A 22894-nucleotide genomic window follows, 5' to 3' on the forward strand; every position below is an offset into this window, starting at 1 on the left:
CCAAGCACCCCCCCCCCACAGTGAAGTGTGCGCATGTGGTGTTGATCTGACACCGAGGTCTGACGCCGTCCAGAACAAAAGACCTCAGTCTTAAGCCGAAAAGGCGTGGTTGACAGACGCTTGCCAAGGCAAGGTGTGACCATATAATTGGTTAAATTAGGTCTCCCCAGAGACCTCACAAACCCAGCTGAACTACATCACACGTTCAGGTGAGACCAGCAGAATACTCAGTGTTTACCCCTAGATTGAACCCTGTGTGTGTCCTAGACTGACTGAACCCTGTGTGTGTCCTAGATTGACTGAACCCTCACTGTGCCCTAGACTGACTGAACCCTCACTGTGCCCTAGACTGACTGAACCCTCAGTGTGTGTCCTAGACTGACTGAACACTCAGTGTGTGTCCTAGACTGACTGAACCCTCACTGTGTCCTAGACTGACTGAACCCTCAGTGTGTGTCCTAGACTGACTGAACCCTCAGTGTGCCCTAGACTGACTGAACCCTCAGTGTACCCTAGACTGACTGAACCCTCAGTGTGCCCTAGACTGACTGAACCCTCAGTGTGCCCTAGACTGACTGAACCCTCAGTGTACCCTAGACTGACTGAACCCTCAGTGTACCCTAGACTGACTGAACCCTCAGTGTGCCCTAGACTGACTGAACCCTCAGTGTACCCTAGACTGACTGAACCCTCAGTGTGCCCTAGACTGACTGAACCCTCAGTGTGTATCCTAGACTGACTGAACCCTCACTGTGTCCTAGACTGACTGAACCCTCAGTGTGTGTCCTAGACTGACTGAACCCTCTGTGTGTCCTAGACTGACTGAACCCTCACTGTGTCCTAGACTGACTGAACCCTCAGTGTGTGTCCTAGACTGGCTGAACCCTCAGTGTACCCTAGACTGACTGAACCCTCAGTGTGTGTCCTAGACTGACTGAACCCTCAGTGTGCCCTAGACTGACTGAACCCTCAGTGTACCCTAGACTGACTGAACCCTAGACTGACTTAACCCTCAGTGTGCCCTAGACCTGAACCCTCAGTGTGCCCTAGACTGACTGTGTACCCTAGACTGACTGAACCCTCAGTGTACCCTAGACTGACTAGACTGACTGAACCCTCAGTGTGAACCCTAGACTGACTGAACCCCCTCAGAGTGTGACCCTAGACTGACTGAACCCTCAGTGTCTAGTACCCTAGACTGACTGACTGAACCCTCAGTGAACCATGCCCTAGACTGACTGAACCCTCAGTGTACCCTAGACTGACTGAACCTCAGTGTGCCCTAGACTGACTGAACCCTCAGTGTACCGTAGACTGACTGAACCCTCAGTGTGTCCCTGGGCCTGAACCCTCAGTGTTCCCCAAAGCCCCACTAAACCCCTCGGTGCCCTGGGCTGACGGGAACCTCAGTGTCCCTCCCCAGTGAACCCCCCCGGTGTCCAAAGCCGGGCTGAACCTCAGTGTCCCTGGGCCGGTGCCCTCCTGTCCCCTAGACGGGCTGAACCCCATTTACCTGGACGCTGAACCCCCCATGTCCCTAGACTGACTGAACCCTAAAGGGCCCCCCTAGACGCTAAAACCCTAAATGTCCCCGGGGGCAGCTAAACCCCTGGTCCCTAGATTGACTGAACCCTCAGTGTGCCTAGACGGGCTAAACCCCTCAGTGTCCCCTAGCTGACTGAACCCCATTTGGGGTTTGCCTGGGCCCCTGGCTGAACCCTCAGTGTCCCTAGACGGCTAAAACCCTCAGTGTCCTAGCCCCACTGAACCCCCCAAGTGCCCTGGGCGGCTGAACCCATGTCCCGGGGGCGCTGAACCCTCAGTGTTCCGGGGGCCCCCCAGCCCTCCAGGAAACCCTAAAAAAGCTAACCCCTCAGGGGACCCTGACACAAAACCCTCGGTGTCCGGGGGCGGTTTAGACCCTCAGTGGCCCAAAGCTGACAAAACCCTCAGTGACCCTAAATGGCTGAACCCCCCAATTACCAAACACCCTGAACCCCCCATTTGCCCTAAAGACTGAACCCTCAGTGTGCCCTAAAACCGCTGAACCCCCCAGTTTTTGCCTAGATGCCCAACCTCATTGTGCCAAAAACACCCCAACCCCCCAGTGTCCCCTACGGGCTGAACCCCTAAATTTGTCCCCTAAATGACTGGACCCCCCAGTGTCCCCCTAAAGCTAAACCCCTCAGTGTGCCCTAAAACGCTGAACCCCCCATTTACCTAGCCCAACTGAACCCTCAGTGTGCCTAGACTGACTAAAACCCTCAGTTTTACCTAAACCCCTGGTTTAAAAAAGACCCCCCCAGGTTCCTAAAGGGCTGAACCCTCGGGGGGGTACCCTAGACTGACTAAACCCCTCGGGGGGCCCCCGGGGGCAGCTGAACCCTCGGGCCTTCCCTAGACTGACTGAACCTCAGTGTCCCGGGGGCCTTTAAACCCCTCGGTGTCCTAAAACGGCTAAACCCCTCAGTGTGCCCGGGGGCAGCTAAACCCCTAAAGTATGCCTAAAACGGGCTAAACCCCTCGGGTGTCCTAGCCCGCGGGGCCCGGGGGTTCCCGGGGGCGGGCTGAACCCCCCATTTTGTGCCAAAGACGGGCTGAACCCCCCCGGGTGTGCCCTAGCCCAGCTGAACCCTCAGTGTCCTAGACGGGCTGAACCCTCAGTGTCCTAGACTGACTAAAACCCTCAGTCACCCTGGCGGCCCCCAACCCTCCAGTGTCCCTAGACTGACTGAACCCTCAGTGTCCCAACGGGGCAGCAAAACCCTCAGTGTCCCTAACGGGCTGAACCCCCCAGTGTCCCCGGGAACGCTAAAACCCTCAGTGTACCTCCCCCGGCTAGCCCTCAGGGGTTGCCTAGACGCGACCCTCATTTCCCCGGGGGCGCTAAACCCCTCATTTCCAAAGACTGACTGAACCCCCCAGTGCCCCCCTAGACCCCCAACCCTCTGTACCCCTAGCCCCCACTGAACCCTCAGTGTACCTGGGCGGCTGAACCCTCAGGGGTTTAGACGGCTGAACCCTCAGTGTACCCTAGACGGGCTGAACCCCCCAGTGTCCCGGGGGCGCTGAACCCTCAGTGTCACCTAACGGCTGAACCCTAAATTGTCCCCTAGACGGCTGAACCCTCAGTGTCCCCGGGCGTTTAGACCCTCAGTGTCCTAGACGACTGAACCCCCCAATTGTACCCCTAGACTGACTGAACCCTCATTTAAACCTAAAACCCCCCCAACCCTGGGTTTCCCCCCTAAACTGACTGAACCCCCCAGTGTACGGGGCTGACGGGGCCCCCCAGTGCCTAGCTGACTGAACCCCCCAGTGTGCCCTAGACGGTGAACCCTCAGTGTACCTAGCCCACTAAACCCCCCAATTGTACCTAGACAAATTTAACCCTCAGTGTCCCTAGACCCACCCCTAACCCTCAGTGCCCCTAGCCCCTAAATTTGAACCCTCCAGTGTCCCCTAGACGGCTGAACCCCCATGTATAAAACTGACTAAACCCCTAAATTGTCCCTAGACTGACTGAACCCCCCGGGCCTAGACGGGTTTAACCCTCAGTTCCCCCCGGGGGACTGCCCCTGAACCCCTCAGTGCCCTTTCCCTAGACGGGCTGAACCCCCCGGTGTCCCTGGGCAAAACCCATTGTCCCCGGGGGCGGCTGAACCCCCCATTTCCCTGGGGCAGCTGAACCCCCCGGGTACCCTGAAGGCTAGCCCTCAGTGTCCCCAGACGGGCTGAACCCTCGGTGCCCTGGACGGGCTAAACCCCTCAGTGTCCCTAGACTGACTAAACCCCTAAATGTTTTGGGGGCTAACCTTTCCAGCTGGAACCCCCCTTTGTGCCGGGGCTGGCTGAACCCTAAAGTGGGCCCCCGGGGGCTAAATGAACCCCCAGTTGCCCCTAGACTGGCTGAACCCCCCGGTGTCCGGGGCGGGCCCGAACCCCCCAGTGCCCTAGACCCCAAAACCCTCAGTGTACCTAGGGCTGAACCCTCAGTCTTCCCCTTAAACCTGGCCCCAAAGACCCCTTCCATCCCGGGGGACAGCCCCAGACCCCCCGGTGTACCTAGACTGACTGAACCCTCATGTCCCTGGCGGCTAAAACCCTCAGTGCCTAGACGGCGGGGCCTCAGTGTTTTTTAAAACTGCCCAAAACCCTCATTTTCCCCCCTAGACGGGCGGGCCCTCAGTGCCCCTGGGCGCTAAACCCCTTAAAGGTGTACCTAGGCGGCTAAAACCCTCAGTGCCTAGACTGACTAAACCCTCAGTGTCCCCTAGACGGGCTGAGCCCTCAGTGCCCTTTAAGGGGCTGAACCCCCCGGTGTCCCCGGGGGCGCTGAACCCAAAAAGTTCCCCTAGACGCGGGGCCCCCCAGGTCCTCCCCCACTAACCCCCCGGTGTACCCGACTGCCCAAAACCCTCAGTTCCCCTAGACGGGCTAAACCCCCCATTTGGCCCCTGGGCTAAACCCCTCAGTGTACCTAGACTGACTGAACCCCCCAGTGTCCTGACGCTGAACCCTCAGTGTACCTAGATGACGGGAACCCCCCAGTGTCCGGGGGCTGGTGAACCCCCCAAGGGGTCCCCTAGACGGGCTAAACCCCTCAGGGGGCCCTGGATTTGGCTGAACCCTCAGGGGCCCTAGCCCGCTGAACCCTCAGTGTCCCCTAGACTGACTGAACCCTAAATTACCTAGACTGACTGAACCCTCAGTTCCCCTAGACTGCCCCAACCCTCAGTGTTCCTGGGCAGCTGAACCCTCAGGTAACCCGGGGCCCGGCTAAACCCCCCCAGTGTGCCCTGACGGGCCTGGGAACCAAAAGTGACCCTAGACGGCTGAACCCCCCCAGTGTTTCCCTGGGGGGCTAAAACCCTCAGTGTTCCCCCAGACTGACTGAACCCTCAGTGTCCCCTAGACACGAACCCCCCAGTGTACCAGACGGGCTGAACCCCCCAGTGCCGGGGGCGCTGAACCCTCAGTGTCCCTGGATTTGACTGAACCCTCAGTGTCCTAGACGCTGAACCCTCAGTGTCCGGGGGCGGGCTGAACCCTCAGTGCTCCCCTAGACGGGCTGAACCCTAAATTAAACCCTGGGAAATTTGAACCCCCCAGTGTACCTAACAAACTGAACCCTAAAGGGGCCCGGGGGCAACAAAACCCTCAGTGTCCTAGAGGCTAAACCCCTCGGTGTCCCCGGGGGCCCCAGCTAAACCCCTCAGTGCCTAACTGACTGAACCCCTCAGTGTACCCTAGACCCCCAGCCCCCCCAGTGTCCCCTAGACGGGCTGAACCCCCCGGGGACCCTAGACTGGCTGAACCCCCCCAGTTTCCCTAGCCCCAGCTGAACCCCCCCAGGGGCCCTAGACTGACTGAACCCTCAGTGCCGGGGGCGCTGAACCCTCAGTGTCCCTAGACTGCGACCCCCCAGTGTCCCCTAAAACTGACTAAACCCCTCAGTGTCCCCTAGACTGGCCCTCGGGTTTCCCCTCAGTGTCCTAGACTGACGGGAACCCCCCATTTCCCCTAGACGCTAAACCCCTCCAGTTCCTAGACTGACTGAACCCTAAATCCTAGACTGACTGAACCCCATGTGTGGCCCTAATTTAGCTGAACCTCAGTGTCCCCAAGACTGACGGGGCCCTCAGTGTCCAAAGACTGACTGAACCCCCCAGTGCCCCTAAAACTGACTAAACCCCTAAAAAAATTCCCTAGACGGCTGAACCCTCAGTTTTACCTAGACGGGCTGAACCCCCCAGTGTCCTAGACGGGCTAACCCTCAGTGTCCCCTAAACTGACTGAACCCTCAGTGTACCTAGACTGACGGGGCCCTAAATTTCCCTAAAACTACTGAACCCTCAGTTACCTAGACGGCTAACCCTTTTTTTGTACCTAGACTGACTGAACCCCCCAGGGGCCCTAGACGGCTGAACCCCCCAGTCCCCCTAGACTGACTAAAACCCTCAGTGTCCTGACGGCTGAACCCTCAGTGTCCCCTAGACGGCTGAACCCTTTTTTTTTTCCCGGGGAGCCCCCGGGCCTAGACACTCCCAGTGTGCCCTAGCCCGCTGAACCCTCAGTGTACCTAGACGGCTAGCCCCTCAGTGTCCCCGGGGGCTGACTAAACCCCTAAATTGGCCCCGGGGGAAAAGCTGAACCCTAAAGTTCCAAAGACTGACTAACCCCCCAGTGTCCTAGCCCGCGGGCCCCTCAGTGGACCTAGACTGACTAAACCCCTATTTTCCCAAAGGCGCTGAACCCTCAGTGTACCTAGACTGACTGAACCCTCAGGGGCCCGGGGGCGGCTGAACCCTCAGTGCCCCTGGCCTGACTAAAACCCCCCAATTGTCCCTAGACGCTAAACCCCTCATTGTTACCTAGACTGACTGAACCCCCCAGTGACCCTGGGCGCTAAACCCACTTTGGAATTTATTTTTTTTAACACTAATAGCCAAATTAGAAAAGAAAATAAAAAAGGGGAAAAATTTGGAGGGCACCAACTAATATGAAGAAGCACTCATTTTTAACAGGAAACACTAAAGCTAATACTAAAGGAAGCACTCATTTTAAACCCTTTTGGAAACACTAAAACTAATCTGAAGCACCCTTTAGTTTAACACGGGAAAAAAACACTAAAACTAATCTGAAGCACCGGTTTAACACGGGAAGGGAAACTAAAACTAATCTAAAGGGAGCACCCCAGTTTAACACTGGGGGAAACACCCCAAACTAATAGGGAAAAGCCTAGTTTAACACGGGAAACATAAACTTTTTGGGAAAAGGGGCATAGTTTAACATGGAGAAACACTAAAAACTAATATAAAACCGGACCCCTTTTTTCACTGGAGAAAACTCAAACTAATACGGGAAGGGAGCATTTAGTTTAACACTGGGGGGCCTCAAACTAATTGAAGCAGCACCCCATTTTTCCTGGGGGAACACCCCAACTAATACTGAAGCAGCACTCAGTTTAACACTGGAGAAACACTCAAAATTGAAGCACCCTCGGTTTTTAACGGGGAGAAACACCCCAAACTAATACTGAAGCACCCTAGTTTAACACAAACCTCAAAAAAAATGCTAAAGGGAGCACTTTTTTCCTGGAGAACCTCAAACTAATCTGAAGAAACCTCAGTTTAACATTTGGGGGCCTCAACCTGCTAAAGCAGCCCCATTTCCGGGAAAAAAACACTCAAACTAATACTGAAGCAGCACTCAGTTTAACACTGGAGGAACACTCAAACTAAACGGGAAGGGGCAGAAACTCGGGTTTAAACACAAACCCAAAAACCCCAATCCTAAGGGGAAAAGCCCCTCCCGTTTTTTGGGCATTTCCGCTTTTTGGGGGGGGGCATTTTTTCTTTTTTTTTTTTTTTTTTTCCACTGGGGGCCACCAAATTATTGGGGCGGCACCCCGGGTTTAACATTTTGGGGGCCCTCCTGACCAAGGGCAAAACCTCTTTTTAAAACAATTGGAGAACCACCCCCCAAAACAAATTATTTAAGGACACTCTTTTGGCGGGAAAAATTTCCAAACCCCCCGGGAAGGCACCCTTTTTCCCGTTTTTAACCTGGAAAACATTTCCCAAACTAATTTTTTATTTGAACCCCAGCCTCCCCGGGGTTTTTAACCCCTTTTTAAAAAACACCTCAAACTAATTTTTGGAAAAACAGCCCCCAGTTTTTTAACTTTACTGGGGAGAAAATTTCCCCCCTAATACCTGAAGGGGGCCTCGGGGTTTAAAAATTAGGAGGCCAATTTTTCAACCCAATACTGAAGAGGGATTTTTCGGGGTTTTTTCCCCCCAAATTTTTTTGGAGGAACCAAAAACCCTAATTATTATTATTATTATTATTATTATTATTATTATTATTATTATTATTAATAAATCAAGCTCTAAATCCGTAAGGGTCATGCGATGCCCTCTCTTTTTTTTTAAGGTCTTTTCTCGTGTTTTGTTGACTGCTTTTGTTTTATTTCCTTTATTTTGACTCAGAAAAGTCTTTTAAAATTACCCTGTTAAACCAAAACTATTGTTTTGGTTTAACAGGGTAATTTTAAAACTATTGTTTTGGTTTTTTTCAAAACTCCTGAATCCTTCTTCGATGTCTTATTAGCTTCTGTTGATACCAGCCATTTATATACACTGTTAGAAACTCATAGATTCTCTGAAGACTGTTGTCATTCCTCTTTTTCCCCCCCCAGGGTCACTGCCACCGTGGTAAATGTGGGAGCCACGAGGCACGGTGCCACCAGGTGTGGGGCGCCACTGCCAGTGTGGCATCTCCTCGTTGCTACGAGAACAACAGGAAGGGGAGTTCTCTTGGCAACTGTGGCGTCACCAGCACAAGCAAGACTGAATTGAGGCCCTGTGGAACCCAGTGAGTGACCCAGGAGTTAGTGGGGCCAGGAGTGAGTGGGGCCAGAAGTGAGTGGAGATAGGAATGAGTGGGGCAGAAGTGAGTGGAGCCAGGAGTGAGTGGGAGCCTCTAGTAGTATCCTGAGTGAGAAAGACTTCAGTGATAGGTCCTTGAATGGGCCCCGAGTGATAATAATAACAACAATAATAATAATAATAATAATAATAATAATAATAATAATAATAATAATAATAATAATAATAATATCAGTAATAATTGTAATAATTACCTGGACAGAGACACTTTCTGTGGCACACTACAGTGCAGGCTGCCTAAGAATGAGGAACCAAAGCTTCCAGGAGGAGGCTACGTGCACGGCTTCTGGACCATTAATGAAGACATCTGCAGGTTCATCTACAGCAGCAGTGAGGCTCACCCCAGCCTGTGGCTCACTCCTGACGGCGCACACTGCGGAAGCAACAAGGTATACAATATTTTTTTTGCCGAGTTGTTGTTGCTGGTGCTATTGCTGCTGTTTTTTCTGTTACTGCTGCTGATATAGAAGATATGGAAGAATATATCGACCATCATTTCTAGCCCGGCTGTTTTCCAGCCCGGTGAGGAAGGGAACATAACAAGGCTTGACATAAATGAACGCATGAAGACTCACTGTGCCATCCTGTCAGTTACTAGGTCCTAGAGGGTTGGCACTACCTTGTGACTGTTCACTGTCCCACGCCAGGAGATGGAAGCCTTACCTTCCCACACAATAGGCCATGACCCACCCTCCTTCAGCAGCTGGTGACAGGTCATCATGGATTAAGACCTGTGTCTTAAGACATGAGTTTTCGTCAGGAAGACCCGTATCTTCCTTACGCATATAATTACCCAGAAATGATTGGCCCCCCAAAACTTTGCATTTTCCAATGTGTGCAATAAAAGCGTTATGAATGAATCTAATATTATCATTTGAATATTATATTACTGATAGTAAAACTGTAAAATAATATAACAACAACAACAACAACAACAACAATAATAATAATTTATAAGTAATCTGGTAGGTGACAGTTCTTGGTGTTTCCATAAAATCGTTTGCTTCATATACAGTTCTAAACCCGTGTGGGCCATTCACTACAAGAAGCGGCAAGCTGCAACCTTCAAGGAGAAAAGACTGGGGGGTAACAGTTTGATGCCGATAAAGATCTATTGATTCAAGAAATCGGGATAAAACCCGATGGCCCTCCCATTCCCCATGGGTGCAATATTTCGTGTGTCTGACGCACCCTTGTTTCTCCTCCTGCCGCAGATGTGCGTCAACCAGAGGTGCGTGGAGATCGCGGCTCCTGACGGAGACTGCCGGGACGGGTGTTCGGGTCGCGGGGTGTGCAACAACAGAGGTCACTGCCACTGTGATCCTGGCTTCGCTCCCCCTGACTGCTCCAGTCTGGGCCCAGGAGGATCAATCGACAGCGGAGAGGCGAAAATAAGGCGAGGTGGGTGCTGTTGCAAGTGTATGTATGAGTTCTTAGAGTAAAAAGTCAAGGCGACTTGTGTTAAATGTTGGGTGAAGGAACACAAGTGCAACTAAAGTGACATTTCATTGTGGCAACGTTTCGCTCTCCATGAGCGTTGTCAAACCTTTACAAACAATACAGGGAGACAGAGGGGTTTATATAGGTATGAGAGTGAGGTACAAGGCATAATATAATCGTAATAGCAATACTAGTAGTTGTAGTAGTAGTAGTAGTGCGTTCGGCTCACAGCCGAAGGGACCCGGGTTCGACAATCATGCTGGACGAGGCGTGTGTGTAAGTGTCTTTGAGTACGTCGTAGTCGATAAGTGGTCAGGAGGACGTGAAGCCAAAGAAGATTTTTCAGTAGAAAAAATCTTTTGATGTATGTGTGTTTTTAATTAAGTCAGTCTTTATACCTTCTGCCCATGTTCACCTGAAGGTGGGTCGGTGCTTGGGTGCTAGTGTTGTAAATTACTTTCTGAACTAGGTACCTGGGTGTTAGTGTTGTTGTAGATAGCTGCCTGGACAAGGTACCTGGGTAATACCCAGGTACCTAGTCCAGGAAGTCTTGTTGGTAGCTTCCTGGACTAGGTACTTGAGTGTTAGTCTTGCAGGTGGCTTTCTGGACTAGGTACCTGAGTGTTATTGTTGTACGTAGCTTCCTGGACTAGGTACCTGGGTGTTAGTGTTGCAGATGGCTTCCTGGACTAGGTATCTGGGTGTTAGTGCTGCAGATGGCTTCCTGGACGTTAAAATGAGCTGTAAGAGAATAACGACTCTTAGCCAGTAAAATGAACTGTAAAAAGTTCATTATTTTGAGTGCCGAGGAGAAGAAACTAATTTCTGTTTCTTTCCAGACGTGAATCCATTGGTGGAGGCCATGTACATTCTGGGCCTCTTGCTGGCGGCCATAGTGATCATTCTGTGTTGCCTGTGGAGCAGAGTGAAGAGTTGGTGGGAGAGAGAGGGACAGGGGTCTTGCACCCCCTGCTGTACTGCTTGCGTTAACTCTTGCTGTTGTCCGCTCATGGACAAATTAATCCACTGGATACTCACTGTCCGCCTTTTCAAAAAGGAGAGAAAACGTACAGGAGAAGTATCTCGAGTGCCCGAGGAAACAAATAAGATGATCTGTGACGTCGATCTAGATTTTAAGAGTTCTCCTCATGCGCAAGGACAAGTCCGTCTGCCCTCACACTCTCCCCCTATTTACCCCAAGTCCGGGGAAGGTGAGCGTCCAACGTACGTGCAGTCAATCTCAGCGGATTCTGGCTGCGTTGTTGACATTGAGGAGGGCTCCACGAAGCCAGCCTTCACATCCCAAATGTCGATGACGAGTTTAATTACCGTTTTCAGGAGAATTGGCTCTCGATCCTCTAAAGCTCCTTCAGAAAAAGAGAATCAACGTTCAAGGGCATTCGGAAGTCAGAAATCGATGCCTCTGAGTCGGTTTGTTGTGGATCCTCTAGCGGGCAACGGGAACTCTAGGCAAGGTACTCCTCCATCCGACTCTTTGAAGACAGACTTTCATCGCTCTGTTTCTACTGACGTCACTTTCAACGCCAGAGGGAGGCCTGAAGGAGCTCCGCCACCTCCACCCAACAAGCTCAAGCCTCACAAGAGCGTCGAAAGCTTAATGAACGGCTCGAAGGTATCTAAAAGTCCTTTCATGCAGCTCGAGAAGGAAGACCAGCCCGTCAAGAGTAACAGTTCAAATAAAATTGCAAACTCGGGTATTCTAAATGGAAAAACAAACCCTCGTGAGAAAAAGACTCCACTAATGCCGCCAGATAAAGCCTGCACTCCACAGAGAACGTCACCAGCTCGAGCAGCACCATCAATACCCACAAAAAGAACACCACCAGATGACACCAAAAGGCCGCTAATGCCTCCTGGAAAGGGTAACACCGTCGTATTAGCAGACGTAGCTAATACAAGAAGCAAGGCACCATTTGCCCACAGGCCGACCGTAGAAGAAAGAACCAGTCCTCCAGTGGTACCAATGCCTCTACAACACTCGAAAACAGCAGGACCTCCCAAACAGTCAAATATGGGACCTAGAAAGCAACTGAATGTAAGTCCTCCTAAATCGCAGGGCACAGGGTGGCAGTCTAGGCATCAGGAGAGCGTCTCCGTTCACGCCACCAGCGGAAAGAATGTGAAGGAACTCGCTCGTCGGCTGGAGCATTCCTAGGAAAACTAACCCACAACTAACCCACAAATTGAAAACGGAAAAATGACATCGTTTTGTTCCGTATCGAACCATTATTAAGGCACCGGCTACTTGATGATGGCCCAGAACGAACCTAACCGTTCTCCATGTCAAATTTGAGGATTTGTTGTAGCTTGTCCCAGCCTCAATTCGAGGATTTTTATCCTTTTTAAAAGAACCTACAACCCAGAATTAAAAGCTTGTACCCTAACTAATCTGTTTCTGACGTAAAGAAAACAAACTAATCATTTTACACTCTTTTGAATAATGTAAAATATAAAAATGAGAATCAAGATTTCGCGTATTCACAGTGAAAGTAAATGAAATACTGCTTCCTCAAAGAATGTTCAAAGTCCCGACTCAGCTTCAGGAATCAGGAGCCAGGGACACGGATAACTCACTAATGGCTCCTGGTTGTTATCAAAGATGCTTCAGACTAGAGGGAAGCGATATTTCGCCAGGCAAGATATTCGTCTCCATTATTACATGTATTTGAGAGCTTCGCTGACCCTGAGTGCGTCCTTCAGTGGAAGGAGTGTTGCAGAGTCGAGCCACACGTCTTAACTCGACATGCACACACAACCACCAAATCCTCCGTTTGTGCATTGCTTCCTGATTATAGTGCTTGTGCTTCGTGGCTTACTTACTGGCTTCCGCAGAGTAGATCCGAGTTCATGTAAATTAAGCAAGCCAGTCAAGCGAGTGACCGTACTGACTAACCCTGTCTAGCCTTACGGCGCTTGCGCGGGCCATGCGTGAGTCCGTGACGTCATGGCTAGCAAGTATTTAAAATATGCTAACATAAGTATTTTAACTATGCTGACATCCCTGTGCGTATATACTGTAGCCCAGTATCGGCCGTGTTTGTACGCATTCCGAACCCACAAGTCTTCCGTGAACGTAATAATAAAAATAATAATCATTTTTATTTCTACAAGTACATGATACAACTTATACAGACCATAGCTGACATCAGTGACATACTATATAGAAATCCCCTGGTTATGCAGAGCATTTCGGGCAAAATTAGGTTAATTTTGTCCCCAGGATGCGACCCACACCACGCAGGTACCTGTTTACCACTAGATGAACAGGGATAGCAGGTGTCTTAAGGAAACACTCCCCAAATGTTTCCACCCTTTCCGGGGATCGAACCACGGACGTGTGTGAGGTCCGTGCTCTACCAACCGAGCTAGGGGACATCTACTTAGATAGGTACATGTGAGAGTCGACCAGCAGAATCTTCCGTTCACACACACACACACACACACACATAGAGTTTATACATAAGACGTAGCTTTTTCCTACAGTATCAGACTCCCATTTCAAAGACAGTCCAGCACTCAGCTGGATGTATGTATGTATTGTATGTATATATGTATATATGCATATATATATATATATATATATATATATATATATATATATATATATATATATATATATATATATATATATATATATATATATATATATATAAGTAAAATGTAAGATGTGAAAAACATTGTAAGTGAGCAATAAGGGGCAGTATTGGTACCCGGGCCACGATCCACTCATAAGTTTAACTTGATGGTTTTATTCATCATGTGCCGCCGGCTCAGACCCACAGCTCACCTACACGTAGACATATTTTCTTCACCTGCAGTCCAGCTTAACAAGCTGAATTTTCCCTGTGTTATAACAGCACATCTCTTTGACTGGTAGATGTAGTCTAGGGAATTAACATTGTATATTATTTGGCTTCTCTATAATACCACAGCAGCCTAACTTTGTCTAGCCTCGTTGAGAATTGTATATTATGGGTTAATTGTACTTAAACAATTAAATATGTCAAAATTTTATTATTTAATTATGTTCAACGGCAAGTAATACCATATGGCCAGTAGGCCTTCTGCAGTGCTCTTTTATGTTCTTATATTGGGGATATAGACACCATGAGGTGTGTGTTTCTCACTGCAAACTCTCCGAGAGTTTAATGGTTTAATGGTTTAAATGATTGTTATAGGAATGCAGTTAGAAGTCTGAGTAGATCTATAACCCACTATGATAACATGAACGTAGATAAGTATGTTTAGGGAGCAACGTGCAATGTGAACACTGACTGATGTTGTAGTGGCCAGGCTTAGGCTTGGTTACAAGTACTGACTGATGTTGTAGTGGCCAGGCTTAGGCTTGGTTACAAGTACTGACTGATGTTGTAGTGGCCAGGCTTAGGCTTGGTTACAAGTACTGACTGATGTTATAGTGGCCAGGCTTAGGCTTGGTTACAAGTACTGACTGATGTTGTAGTGGCCAGGCTTAGGCTTGGTTGCAAGTACTGACTGATGTTGTAGTGGCCAGGCTTAGGCTTGGTTACAAGTACTGACTGATGTTGTAGTGGCCAGGCTTAGGCTTGGTTGCAAGTACTGACTGATGTTGTAGTGGCCAGGCTTAGGCTTGGTTACAAGTGCTGACTGATGTTGTAGTGGCCAGGCTTAGGCTTGGTTACAAGTACTGGCAGTTTGGGAGACACACAGATGATGATCAAACTAAATGTAAATTATGTGATCAGGCATATGGTCACTGTCTTGAACACTATGTGCTTAATTGTCCACTTATTGAGGAATACAGAGACAGTATAATAACCTATGTGACATATCAAGATATCTTATTAATGAAAATAAGATACAAGATATACTAAGCATATTTCCTAAATTTGCTTGTAACAGATAAGTGAACTGTATATATGTAGATATAAATCCATATGTACACCTGTTAACCCTTCTGGGGCCTAGTTCCTAGGCCTTTTGTGTATCCATATACTCTTGTGCTACCATCCACAGGATGGACATGGGGTGCACAATAAACTAGCCACTTCGGTGGCAAAATCTAAGTATTCTTGACTAGTAGTGAACAGGTGATATGCAGCCTTAATGGTCCTAGTATAGTAGATAGGCTTTAAACCCCATTAACCAACCAACCAACCTAACTTAAGCAGGGCTAAACTATTGTAGGTTGCGAATTTAATGACGATCGCGTAGTCGACAGGCTTCAAGCCTAGCAATTCAACCAGATGAGATGAACTTGACGCAGATGAGGGGGGGGAACAAAGCAAAGTGATGTAAATAAAAACAGGAAATTAAAAATAACTCGCACAAGAATATACAAAAAATCAACATTTTGAAATAAAATTTTGCTCTCTGCCTCGCATTTTAAGAGCAAAATTTAGCAAAATCTTACAGTGTTACGTAAAAAAAATATATGTATATATTTTCCACCCAGCCGACGACCTCCAAAATCTCAAGCATCTTACTGGGCACCCACAAAATTCACATCCTACTCAACACCCTTGTTTACATCCTAATCTTACCCTGGTGCTGGGCAGCACTAAGTTAAAGGGGTAAAGGTAAAGGGGGAAAGGGGGGTTAAAGGGGTGTAATCAAAGAAGCGGTACCTTGGTGAGTAGTCGTGGTAGCGGCCGCTAGATGGCAGGTAAGATAGTGTGTGATTTGTGTTGTAGTTTCAGGTGGGAGAGACGAGGCAGGTGATCGCCCATTTCTTCACTGGCTCTTACTTGCCCTTAGTCTACTCTACACCTTGATTAACATGTCCCGGCTGTGTTGATGGTGATTTTCTGTTTGTTTTTAGTGAGAGTTTGAGCCGCTGCTTCTTCTTCTTCTTCTTCTTCTTCTTCTTCTGTTGCTGCTGCTGCTGCTCTTTCTTCTTCCTTTTCTTCTTCCGCTGCTGTTTCTTATTTTCTTCTTCCTCTTCTTCTCCACCCTCTTCATCTTCATCATCTTCACTACAAGGATCTATGGAAGTTCGTTTCCCTGTCTGCTGACCACAATTTAGCCGAAATTCAATTAAGGGCTGTAAAAAAGTGGGATGGGTCACTGTTCCTGCACGTTTAGAAAGCTAGTCAGGGAGCGAGTGATGGCAAGCGTGTCTTCTTCTTTACGTCACTCGCTTTAGTAAAGCAATAAGCCAGTGTAGGAGACGAGGTAAGTACCTGAAGCTTCAACCAGTTTATTACATATTTTGGAGAGACATAAAACAGCCAATATGCAATTTCAGCTGAAAGTTGTTCTCTGTATCAGTAGAAACACAGCTGGACGCACTCGAAGTACCAATGGGAGTAGCGGGAAGTACTAATGGCAGTACCAATGTATTTACCAATGTATTTCTTGACAGTAAATGAACCTTAAGCTGCAATAAACCTGCCATTTTTATTACACTAATTGTTTTATTTTTCGGTTCTGCCTCTGCCAGCATCGTTGTCATGTGGAAGAACAAGAAGAGAGAAAATATGATAAAGATATATTAACATATAACAGAAGGTGAACAGCAGCTGGTGATGTGAACAGGGAGAGAGAGAGAGAGAAGACAGGAAAATGTCAAAGACAGCTTTTGGCATAGCTGAACGAGAAGGAGAAGAGACGGAAAAAATGAGAGAGATACTGAGAGCTGCTCAGTAAATGTTTTAAGTATATTTTATGGTGATAGGGAGGGTTGTAGAGAAGGACGGCGGAAAGACTAGGTACGACAAAGCCAACGATGTCCTAGTGAACCTAGTCATGTCCCACACACACACACACACACACACACACACACACACACACACACACACACACACACACACACACACACACAGAGGGCACAAGTATACACACAGCTCTGTACGATGAACCACCCATTACCTGTGTCTTTCTCAGCCTCCGCTTCGTCTATCTCAGAGGAGAAAGAAAGAGAGAAGGAAAACAGTTGAGAATGCAAAGGCGGCAGAGGATTATTATTATTAACATTACTATTATACTACAATTATTATTATTATTATTATTATTATTATTATTATTATTATTATTATTATAGTTATTGTTGTTGCTATTAAAGTCACTGGGAAGTGCTAAACCCATAAGGGTTACACAGTGCTTGGTAAACAGGAGTGGAGAGTAGGTTTGATTGTAGAAGGGAAAGAGTAGCTCTCTGATTCCTTGGATAAGAGCATATCAACCACCGGTGATGTGCGGTGCTTCCCGGCCAGCGAGAGTGGTGCTTCCCGACCAGCGAGAGTGGTGCTTCCCGGCCAGCGAGAGTGGTGCTTCCCGGCCAGCGAGAGTGGTGCTTCCCGACCAGCGAGAGTGGTGCTTCCCGACCAGCGAGAGTGGTGCTTCCCGGCCAGCGAGAGAGGTACATCCCGGCCAGCGAGAGCGGCGCCCCCGGCCAGAGAGCGTGATACAACGCTCCACTGAGCAACGGAGCATCACAAACAGCCTGCCCCGGACACCACTAACCAGCTAAATGGCATGATTGTTAACAATCCTACACCCGGCAACCCTCTGTCCCCGAATTAATGAGCCAAGCCAGCAGGTGTGGCTTGAATGTGCAACGAGGGGGGTAGCGAGGTCTGCTGGGGTCTGCTGGAGTGTCTTCACCACCAGTTCCTGGAGTCTGCGAGAGTGTCTTCACCACCAGTTCCTGGAGTCTCCGGGAGTCTTCACCACCAGTTCCTGGAGTCTCCGGGGAGTCTTCACCACCAGTTCCTGGAGTCTGCCGGAGTCTTCACCACCAGTTCCTGGAGTCTGCCGGAGTCTTCACCACCAGTTCCTGGAGTCTGCCGGAGTCTTCACCACCAGTTCCTGGAGTCTCCGGGAATCATCACCACCAGTTCCTGGAGTCTGCGGGAGTGTCTTCACCACCAGTTCCTGGAGTCTGCGGGAGTCTTCAGCACCAGTTTCTAGACTCTGTGGGAGTCTTTCACCACCAGGTAAACCAGTTCCTGGAGTCTACTGGAGTCTTCACCACCAGTTCCTGGAGTCTGCTGAAGTCTTCAGCACCGGTTCCTGGAGTCTGCTGGAGTCTTTAACACCAGGTCCTGGGGTCTATTGGAGTCCTCAGCACCAGTTCCTGGAGTCTGCTGGAGTCTTCAGCACCAGTTCCTGGAGTCTGCTGGAGTCTTCAGCACCAGTTCCTGGAGTCTGCTGAAGTCTTCATCACCAGTTCCTGGAGTCTGCTGGAGTCTTCACCACCAGTTCCTGGAGTCTGCTGGAGTCTTCACCACCAGTACCTGGGGTCAACTGGAGTCTTCAGCACCAGTTCCTGAGGTCTGTTGGAATCTTCAGCACCAGTTCCTGGGATCTGCGGGAGTCTTCAGCACCAGTTCCTGGGGTCTGCTGGAGTCTTCAGCACTAGTTCCTGGGGTCTACCGGAGTCTTCACCACCAGTTCCTGGGGTCTGCTGGAGTCTTCAGCACTGGTTCCCGGGGTCTGCTGGAGTCTTCACCACCAGTACCTGGGGACTGCTGGAATCTTCACCACCAGTTCCTGGGGTCTGCTGGAGTCTTCACCACCAGTACCTGGGATCTGCTGGAGTCTTCACCACCAGTACCTGGGATCTGCTGGAGTCTTCACCACCAGTACTTGGGATCTGCTGAAGTCTTCATCACCAGTTCCTGGAGTCTGCTGGAGTCTTCACCAAAAGTTCCTGGAGTCTCCTGGAGTCTTCACCACCAGTACCTGGGGTCTGCTGGAGTCTTCAGCACCAGTTCCTGAGGTCTGCTGGAATCTTCACCACCAGTTCCTGGGATCTGCAGGAGTCTTCAGCACCAGTTCCTGGGGTCTGCTGGAGTCTTCAGCACTAGTTCCTGGGGTCTGCTGGAGTCTTCACCACCAGTTCCTGGGGTCTGCTGGAGTCTTCACCACCAGTTCCTTGGGTCTGCTGGAATCTTCACCACCAGTTCCTGGGGGTCTGCTGGAGTCTTCAGCACCAGTTCCTGCGGACTGCTGGAATCTTCAGCACCAGTTTCTGGGGTCTGCTGGAATCTTCAGCACCAGTTCCTGGGGTCTGCTGGAATCTTCAGCACCAGTTCTTGGGGTCTGCTGGAATCTTCGGCACCAGTTCCTGGGGTCTGCTGGAATCTTCACCACCAGTTCCTGGGATCTGCTGGAGTCTTCAGCACCAGTTCCTGGAGTCTGCTGTAATCTTCAGCACCAGTTCCTGGTTTCTGCTGGAATCTTCAGCACCAGTTCCTGGGGTCTGCTGGAATCTTCAGCACCAGTTCCTGGGGTCTGCTGGAATCTTCAGCACCAGTTCCTGGGGCCTGTTGGAATCTTCAGCACCAGTTCCTGGCGTCTGCTGGAGTCTTCAGCACCAGTTTCTGGAGTCTGCTAGAGTCTTCACCACCAGTTCCTGGAGTCTGCTGGAGTCTTCACCACCAGTTCCTGGGGTCTGCTGGAGTCTTCAGCACTGGTTCCCGGGGTCTGCTGGAGTCTTCACCACCAGTACCTGGGGACCACTGGAATCTTCACCACCAGTTCCTGGGGTCTGCTGGAGTCTTCACCACCAGTACCTGGGATCTGCTGGAGTCTTCACCACCAGTACCTGGGATCTGCTGGAGTCTTCACCACCAGTACCTGGGATCTGCTGGAGTCTTCACCACCAGTACCTGGGATCTGCTGGAGTCTTCACCACCAGTACCTGGGATCTGCTGGAGTCTTCGCCACCAGCACCTGGGATCTGCTGGAGTCTTCACCACCAGTACCTGGGATCTGCTGGAGTCTTCACCACCAGTACCTGGGATCTGCTGGAGTCTTCACCACCACTACCTGGGATCTGCTGGAGTCTTCATCACCAGTACCTGGGATCTGCTGGAGTCTTCACCACCAGCACCTGTGATCTGCTGGAGTCTTCACCACCCGTACCTAGGATCTGCTGGAGTCTTCACCACCAGTACCTGGGATCTGCTGAAGTCTTCACCACCAGTACCTGGAATCTGCTGGAGTCTTCACAACCAGTACCTGGGATCTGCTGGAGTCTTCACCACCAGTACCTGGAATCTGCTGGAGTCTTCACAACCAGTACCTGGGATCTGCTGGAGTCTTCACCACCAGTACCTGGGATCTGCTGGAGTCTTCACCACCAACACCTGGGATCTGCTGGAGTCTTCACCACCAGTACCTGGGATCTGCTGGAGTCTTCACCACCAGTACCTGGGATCTGCTGAAGTCTTCACCACCAGTACCTGGAATCTGCTGGAGTCTTCACAACCAGTACCTGGGATCTGCTGGAGTCTTCACCACCAGTACCTGGGATCTGCTGGAGTCTTCACCACCAACACCTGGGATCTGCTGGAGTCTTCACCACCAGTACCTGGGATCTGCTGGAGTCTTCACCACCAGTACCTGGGATCTGCTGGAGTCTTCGCCACCAGCACCTGGGATCTGCTGGAGTCTTCACCACCAGTACCTGGGATCTGCTGGAGTCTTCACCACCAGTACCTGGGATCTGCTGGAGTCTTCACCACCAGTACCTGGGATCTGCTGGAGTCTTCACCACCAGTACCTGGGATCTGCTGGAGTCTTCACCACCAGTACCTGGGATCTGCTGGAGTCTTCACCACCAGTACCTGGGATCTGCTGGAGTCTTCACCACCAGTACCTGGGATCTGCTGGAGTCTTCACCAACTCATCTTTTTTGCTTCAAACATTTGAAATGTTAAAGAAGAAGAGAAAGAAGAAGAAGATAGAAAAAAAAAGGTAAAACTTTACTGGGATTAATTATCCAGGGTTGGGTTAGTAACCCAGCACCAGTGTAATGTTAGGAAGCCAAGCCATTTTATTTATTTCCAGTGGCGGACCTACATTTCCAGTGGTGGACCCTCATTTCCAGTGGTGGACATACATTTCCAGTGGTGGACCCTCATTTCCAGTGGTGGACCCTCATTTCCAGTGGTGGACGTACATTTCCAGTGGTGGACCCTCATTTCCAGTGGTGGACATACATTTCCAGTGCTGGACGTACATTTCCAGTGCTGGACGTACATTTCCAGTGCTGGACGTACATTTACAGTGCTGGACGTACATTTCCAGTGGTGGACATACATTTCCAGTGGTGGACATACATTTCCAGTGCTGGACGTACATTTCCAGTGGTGGACATACATTTCCAGTGCTGGACGTACATTTCCAGTGCTGGACGTACATTTACAGTGCTGGACGTACATTTCCAGTGCTGGACGTACATTTCCAGTGCTGGACGTACATTTACAGTGCTGGACGTACATTTCCAGTGCTGGACGTACATTTCCAGTGCTGGACGTACATTTCCAGTGGTGGACCTACATTTTTGGGTCGCTGAAGCTTGAACTGTTATGGGGTCTCTTTCACAGCCAGCAACAGCTAGGCCTACAACAACTAGGCCTACAACAGCTAGGCCTATGTCATACCTTAATAATGTTTTAATCTTTATTTTAACTATTATTTTGTACTCAATTACGCTGTATTATTAATATCATTATTTTTGAAAAAAAAACTCCTCCTACATTAGACCCAATTTTTTTAAGGATTGTGGACTAAAGTTGCTTCTAGGGCATCTCCAGGATTAGGGGCCCTGAATATTAAGCTTCTGGGGCCCCTCGGGGATTAGGGACGCTTAAGCTTAAGCTTCATTATTTTCATATCGTTAGGAACCTTAACCTAACCTTGTAAAATCGTATGAAAGAGAGAGAGAGAGAGAGAGAGAGAGAGAGAGAGAGAGAGAGAGAGAGAGAGAGAGAGAGAGAGAGAGAGACAGACAGAGACAGAGACAGAGACAGGAGACAGGAGACAGAGAGACAGAGAGACAGAGAGACAGACAGACAGACAGAGACAGAGACAGAGACAGAGACAGAGAACAGAGACAGAGACAGAGACAGAGAACAGAGAACAGAGACAGAGACAGAGACAGAGACAGAGAACAGAGACAGAGACAGAGAACAGAGAACAGAGACAGAGACAGAGAACAGAGAACAGAGACAGAGACAGAAACAGAGAGAGAGAGAGAGAGAGAGACATTCTATCATCATTAAGACTGCGGTTGCCGATCAATTAACCGGCGGCACATCAAAGCGATGGTCACTGTACGGTCGCCAAGTGCCTCAGCACTACCGTGGTTGTTGTGACAATGTTCTACACGGTTCAGGGTGCCCACTTAACAGGAATCACCCACTTAAGAGGTATGAAGTGCACTTAAAACACAATCCACTTTGAGAAGCACTACCCACCTAGTCAACTGGTGTGAGTGGCGGGTATTTGACCAGCCACGAAAAATGGGACAAACTTGTCCTGGCGTTAGTCTGTGATAATCCACGCGGTAGACCTTTTTGGTCCTGTGACCGAGACCTTCCACTGGCTCACCAGTCCACCAAGTTAGTTGTGTATTATTCGTGGTAGTACTGCTAGTAGTTGTGTTAGTATTAACAGTAATAGTAGTAGTAGCAGTAGTAGTTGTAGTAGTAGTATAGTAGTAAAAGTAGAAGCAGTGGTATTATTAGTTGTAGTAGTCGTGGTAAGAGTAGTAGTAGCAGTAGTAGTTGTTGCAGTAGATGTTGTAGTAGTGTTAATGGTGGTAGTGATAGTATTTGTAGTAATAATGGTAGTAGTTGTAGCATTAGTATTACAGAACCTTTATTCTGTAGTTCAGCATTCATACATACATGTATACATACATACATACATACATACATACATACATACATACATACATACATACATACATACATACATACATACATACATACATACATATTTTTCTTATCACACTGGCCGATTCCCACCAAGGTAGGGTGGCCCGAAAAAGAAAAACTTTCACCATCATTCACTCCATCACTGTCTTGCCAGAAGGGTGCTTTAGTACACTACAGTTTTTAAACTGCAACATTAACACCCCTCCTTCAGAGTGCAGGCACTGTACTTCCCATCTCCAGGACTCAAGTCCGGCCTGCCGGTTTCCCTGAATCCCTTCATAAATGTTACTTTGCTCACACTCCAACAGCACGTCAAGTATTAAAAACCAT

The 22894-nt window shown here is 49.3% G+C and overlaps 1 protein-coding gene across 2 annotated transcripts in view; it reads left to right on the top strand.

The window, feature by feature from the left end:
- Positions 1-16298, top strand: part of LOC128695537 (uncharacterized) — a 39468-nt gene extending 23170 nt beyond the window's left edge. For both annotated transcript variants that reach the window (XM_070093245.1, XM_070093246.1), the window contains exons 14-17: positions 8204-8379; positions 8656-8842; positions 9668-9854; positions 10733-16298. In XM_070093245.1, coding sequence (XP_069949346.1) covers positions 8204-8379; positions 8656-8842; positions 9668-9854; positions 10733-12069 — 1887 coding nt within the window. In that variant the 3' untranslated portion in view covers positions 12070-16298. The remainder of the gene's footprint in view (positions 1-8203; positions 8380-8655; positions 8843-9667; positions 9855-10732) is intronic.
- The last annotated feature ends 6596 nt before the right edge of the window (positions 16299-22894 follow it).

This window comes from Cherax quadricarinatus, chromosome 42 (genome assembly GCF_038502225.1).
Source record: "Cherax quadricarinatus isolate ZL_2023a chromosome 42, ASM3850222v1, whole genome shotgun sequence".
In the NCBI taxonomy this organism is placed as follows: domain Eukaryota; kingdom Metazoa; phylum Arthropoda; class Malacostraca; order Decapoda; family Parastacidae; genus Cherax; species Cherax quadricarinatus.